This window comes from Limulus polyphemus, unplaced genomic scaffold (assembly GCF_000517525.1).
Source record: "Limulus polyphemus unplaced genomic scaffold, Limulus_polyphemus-2.1.2 Scaffold2660, whole genome shotgun sequence".
Lineage (NCBI taxonomy): Eukaryota > Metazoa > Arthropoda > Merostomata > Xiphosura > Limulidae > Limulus > Limulus polyphemus.
In genome coordinates this window covers 87,626-93,814 of record NW_013668270.1, presented here as the reverse complement: position 1 = coordinate 93,814, position 6,189 = coordinate 87,626, and the positions used below count along the sequence as shown (strand labels likewise).

The following is a 6,189-nucleotide window of genomic DNA, read 5'->3' as shown; positions in this document are numbered from 1 at the left end:
ATGAAAACTATAACAAGCACAAAATGGTTAAGAGGTCAGTCCCAGGGACCAAACCTGTGCTGAATGAGTTAAACAGATTTTGGCAAGTGTTAATCTTGGCTAAAAAAAATTTTTTTGTACATGGGCACTTTTTCATATAAAAATGCTCACTTAATACAGCATTGTCTTTATCTGCATAAAACAGAAATAGTATAGCACTTTTTCTATCACAACCACTTAAGTTTTTAGTGAAAAAAATGTAAGATGTACAGACTTATTTTTCATTGTGTTATTAAGAACACTTAAGGTGGTACTGACTGTTAAAACTGGGTAAACTTGCATGCTGAGGAAATGCTTAAATGTGTTAAATGCACACGTTTGCTAAAAGCTTTGACATTTAAGTACAAAAACTTAACTGCTATTTTCTCAAAATGCAGCTTTCTCTGGGGTTACCAATTTATTAGCATGATAACTTTACCATTACGGCTAATATCAGCATGAACTTAGCACACTTGTTACTCTTTCATAGCTTGAATTTTTTTAAATGAAAAAAAAAATCTACCATTGCAGAAAATTTGTAGTTTTTAATTCAAGGTATGAGGATGTTCAAAAGGAATGATAAAAAAGTTGAATTTGATACACATGCTCTAACTAAAGTTATGGTGTTAAAACTGCTTGTTATATATTTCTTTATCCCTGCCACGATAGACATTACTGAAAGTGTACTTTCAGAGATTGTGACATGCTTTTGTTTTGTGCTCAACTTGAAGGTTACAAGAAGTACTTAACAGTATTTCCTCAGCACGTACATTTGCCCAGTTTTAAAGGTCAGTGCTACCTTAAATTTCTTCATGAAAAAAGAAATTTCCTAATTCTTTTTAAAGGGGATAACATAATGTGTTAGGTTGGAATTTAACCTATCCCAAATATTCTACAAAGTATTAAAATGGCTGTATAAATGTTTAGTGGTGGCAAGTGGATAAGGTCAACCCAATGAAGCTCTTTGATGAGAACCGCTCCATGTCAGGATTCCAGCTGCGTCATCTCCTATATCAGCAAGGTGCTCATGAATATGTCCGTGGAGTTGTCAACAAGGTCTTCAAGATGTGGGAGGATGGACAAATAAAGCCAGTTGTGGATTCCACATGGGCATTTGAAGATGTAAGAAACAAATTTTTAAGCCTAATAAAATGTGACATTAGTTATTACTTTTTTCCATCTTGGTACTTCAATTATGGATTTTAAACAAGATGTATCTTAACAAACAAAAAAACTGATCTATCTTGTCAAGACAGAATTGCGTGAACATCTGGAATGTAACATGATTTTTCAACATATTTTTGTACCTAAAATATTCCCAAATCTCTCTCGGGGCAAGTTATATCAATGGCATCTAAGTTAACTTTATTAAGATACAATTGTATTATTATCCTATTCACAAGATTACAATCCACTCAGATAAACAATAACACTTTTGCTAGCACATGTTTGTTTATAACACATTATAAATGCTCCACACATTAAGAATGATAGTATATCGCTAAATGACCAAATATCCAGGGCACAATACGTAGTCTTGTTTTGGCCCCAGAATAGTTTTATTGGAAGAATTAAGACGTATCTTTTTAAATTTTATATGCTCTTGGAGCTTCTAATCTTGTTAGAACACCTTTATCAAGTCTAATTTGTACATCATTGTTTGTTACCAACTTCTCAGTGTCAGTATTTTAAACTAGTTCATGATATCTGAAGTTCTTAAATCGTATACCTGAAACTGGAAGATAAGTTAATACTTTGAATAAATTCAGTTTGAAAAGAAAAGGATTTCCTTGCTTGTATTTGTGAATTATTTTAAAGTAGAAATTTAGTGATCCAATAAGATACCCCACTGGTTTCTTATAGGACGAATGTAATACTCTAATGATGCAAACATGCATCACTGAAATGGAATGCTTACCTTGTAACAATGTGAATTTTAAGTTTCCTCGTGTCTTCCAGCAACTATGAAATATGATTATCCAAAAATTTCAGTGTATTATATTCTTCCCATAAGATATCAGTGGGATATTTTGCTGGACCATCCTGTATATTGTGGTGGAGTGTAATTCAGCTTATTTTATTCTTTAAGCATCTATTTCCTACCCAAAAGTGTAAGAAAATGTAAATTTCTAATACCTAAAATCTTATTTTTAAGTTATATAATGCATGTCTCAACCACAAAAATGCTATAAAGTTGAAATTGGAAGTCTTATTCATAATTTTTGTTAACAGTATTTCAATTTTGGGATAAATGTGTATTCTTCAAATTTCAGGTCCCAGAGGCAATGCAAAAACTGCATGATCGTAAAAATGTGGGTAAAATTACTTTAGACCCAAGTAAGGAACCCAAACCTAAACCCAAGTTACAGGTAAACTACTTGTGGTTAAATATATAAATGTATAGCATAATTTATCTTGAGTAACTGCTAGATGGAGAATTAAAATTTAATATTGTGGACTGAGCTCCCAACAGTGAATTTTCAGGATGAGAGCCTGATTGTTTTTTAACTTAAAAAATTTAAGACTAGTTATTTCATAAGAATTATTAGAAAATTATAGAAGGAATTATGTAATGTTTAAACAGTATGTGTAGGTTGTGAAATTTACATAATAAAACAATGTTGTTTAGTTACAGAAAACATTGACTTTTTCATCAACAAATATGGTTCCACTTTTTTCAGTGAAATCAACACTGCCATCTGTTGCTGAAGCTAGTCAAAAATAATAAAAGTAGCAAGTGTTTTTTTGACAAACTAAGATCTATTAACTTTCTCACTGCAAGTAACTTGAATCATATTGGTATGTATTAATAAATAACTTGAGCTATATGGCAGCAGAAAAGTTTATATGAAAATGTACAGATTTTAGTACATTAAAATAATTTTGGAACCTCCTCTTGTCTGGTCATGCTATGTCTAATGATCATGCATGCATCTTGGCAGCAGCCTTGTAGTGTAGTTTCTACTGCAAAAGATTTTGCTGTAAGGCTATTAAGTCTCCAAAAGCACACCACTCCCTACTGCTTGCTTTTGTGAGGGCAAAAGGTTCATGTTGCTAAAATCTGGATTTGAATATTTTTGGTGGGCACAGCACGGGTAGTCCATTGTGTAGCTTTGTGCTGAATGACAAACAAACCCTGCTACTTTTCACAATCCATCTAATTTAGGTGAATGATTTTCTCAGCTCCCATTTCGACCATCCCATGGCAAAGTTTTCCAAAACGTATGTCTAGCAATTCTACCATTGTCTTTTATGTGGAATAGGATACCCATTTCTTTCTCCAACTGCTTGAGGTACACAGTGGTTAAATGGGAGGTATAACTGGAACCCTTATCTTGGTTAATCCGGACGTTCTTGTTTTGAGGTAGAAATCCATCTTGCTTATGTTGCATACTGTTTCCTGGGATAGATGGGTGGCTTTTCAAACTAATCTTTGTTTGGATTCTCACCTGTTGCAAAATGTCAACTGTTTACCATGGATGGGGTACATCTTATCACATATTTTTCTGGATGGTCCTGGTGCCCAAGTTGATTCATATCTTTTTTCCAATACCATTTAAGTACAAGACACAGACAGACAGACACAAAAACAATAAATTGTGGGTGGTACAACTACTTAATTTTCAAACAATGTCAAAATTTAGTTCTTATGCATGCTGTCCCATCACGACTGCATATCTGCTGTGGTTGTCTCATAACTCTCATAACAAAATTGTTTTAATATAACGTACTCAACCCTTTGTATATGCCAGTTTTCAGTAGTTCTTTTGGAATTACTATGAAACTAAACATTAGAAATTTGAAAGTAATAGTCAACTGACATTTTTTTTTTTCACTGAATGAGTGAACATGGTGCATTTATTTCAAAAAAAATTTTAATTGATATCTTTCAAGAATATTCAAGGAGTAGCAGTGAAAATTCATTTATAAAACACTTTTTTTTCATATCAACACTTACATAAATGTTTTGAAAAAGCATAATTTTTAAGTCTGTCTCAAATTACTGATATTTCATGTGAAGTAAAGTTCTAAACTTTCTTCATAAAATAGACCAAAGGTAGTAAGGAAAAGGATAAAGAAAAAGAAAAAGATGGCAAGGCTGCAGGAGAAACATCTGTTGGAGAAAATACAAATGCTGAAAAAGAAAACAAGCAAGGTGATTCCTCTGCTCCTGCTTGTAAGTGTTCATTTTGTTCAATTTAGTAATTATTGTTCAAACAAGCATAAATAGTATTATAGTAGCTAACTTCTATATCTCTGAATGCCTAATATTTTTATATAATATATGTGAAATGATTGCTTATGATATATCTATGTAGCATGTTATTGTTTCTTTTATCAAAAGAAACTATTACTTATACAGACAATGTCAAAGCAAAGTTTTTATAGTGTTCTTGAAGTTTTTGACGTTTTGCACACTTAAAAAAAATTCTTGATAGGAAACACTTGGATTTGTTGATGACTTTATTGTTTTCCTGCCTTAAACAGTTTAAATTGTTTTTAAAAATATGTATTTAATTTTACAGCTGCTGAATAAAGCTTGAAATGCTGAAAATTAAAGTAAAAACATCAGCTTCAGGCTGTCGTCCTCATTCCCAAAGAAGCTTCACCTGGTCACATCTACGTTATGATCCACATGGATGCTTTTGTATCACTTTGTATTGTGCTGGGTTTGTTCTGCTTTACCTTGTATTGGTGTTTACTTACATGCTGAATCTCTAACTTTATTGACATGTTAAAGTTTGTCTGGGTATTTCAAAGAAATTAGCATTTGGAGAATTCTGGAAAAATTATTATTCTGTGTGGATATTGTTTTAGATTAATGGTCAGGTAACAAATCGTGTATATTTAAATATTGCTGTGGTTCTGAACTGAATCTTACTATTGGTCATGATAAAGATTTTCTTCTGTGCTTAAATTTAATGATTAGGAAACTGCATTTTTTTTTCTCTCAAAGTGAATTAATATTTTTTCTGATTTGTTATGATTTCTTATATAAGATATTGTTTTCTAAGGGCTTTTTATAACCTGTGATTTATCCAATAAATATCACAAAAGTGGAAGTCATTTTGTAATAACTTTTTTCATTTAGGCCTAGTCAATATAACTTCAAAGAAATGAGCAAATTAATTCCATTTTTATAATCAAGTAAATACAGTTTTGATGATTAATCTTTATTCTTTTGACATTAAATTTTTAAACAATAATATATGGATTCCTTTGTTTAATTTCTTTTGGAGGGATCACAAAATATATCCTATTTTTTACTTTTTGTTTTGTTTTGTTCTTTGTTATCTCAAGTCATTGCTAATCTAAGTTTGAGGTGTTTAAAGTAAGTGGTTTGTATATAAGCATAAATACATCCAAATGTTAGGTGCATAATATTTTGAGAATCATGACACCTCAGAGATGGCTTAGGTCACAATTAATTTTTGCATTTACCAGCTTATTGCTCAATTTATTTTTTATACATTTCGTAATTGTTTAAACTTGCAGGATTAGATATACATTTAAAGACTTTTGAATGGAGTTTCAACTTTAAAGCTGTGAGATGATTTTGTGAAGATTGATACTCAGTCTTTTAATTCAGTCATGAACCAACATATTTTTCTGCTTTTAAATGTTTTCAGATAAAATGTGAAGTGATTTGCTATGTGAATGTTATTGCCACTGTTATTGTGGTGTATATTTTGATGTTATTTTTCTGTTTTTGAACTTTGATGTAAAAAAAAATAAATAAAATTGATATGGTTCTGGTCTTGCAATTTATTATCCTGTGTGTCATTAGCATAGCATCATCACAAAACTATCTTCTATAAAATGATAAAAAAAAACAAATTTCAGATAGTCACTATGTTCTGCTATTCTGAAGTTTTGAACATTCTTTAATAGTCATGAATGCATTTAATTAAGTCCCTTCAAGTTATTTTTGTAAAACTTAGTTTTTAAGGGGACTTCTTGTATTGTCAATTCCATAGTGCAAAAAATTCCAATAAATATTGTAACATATTAAATTAATATTCAGTTTTTCTCTATTTTTATCATTTGTATAATATGAGTGAAACAGGTTCAGGAAGCAGCAATTTTTTTACTAAGAATAACTAGCTTGATATGTGCAAGCAGTTGTTTACTTTAACTTCAGTGACTGTTAAGTGTTTTTGTTACTCCCCC

General features: G+C 31.0%; 1 protein-coding gene across 1 annotated transcript in view; it reads left to right on the top strand.

Moving 5' to 3' along the window:
- LOC106467558 (synaptic vesicle membrane protein VAT-1 homolog-like) overlaps window positions 1–5,771 on the top strand; it is a 21,205-nt gene extending 15,434 nt beyond the window's left edge. The window contains exons 7-10 of the mRNA XM_013927919.2: window positions 946–1,140; window positions 2,292–2,387; window positions 4,069–4,195; window positions 4,545–5,771. Of these exons, the coding sequence (XP_013783373.1) occupies window positions 946–1,140; window positions 2,292–2,387; window positions 4,069–4,195; window positions 4,545–4,555 (429 nt within the window). The 3' untranslated portion in view covers window positions 4,556–5,771. The remainder of the gene's footprint in view (window positions 1–945; window positions 1,141–2,291; window positions 2,388–4,068; window positions 4,196–4,544) is intronic.
- Window positions 5,772–6,189: the final 418 nt, after the last annotated feature.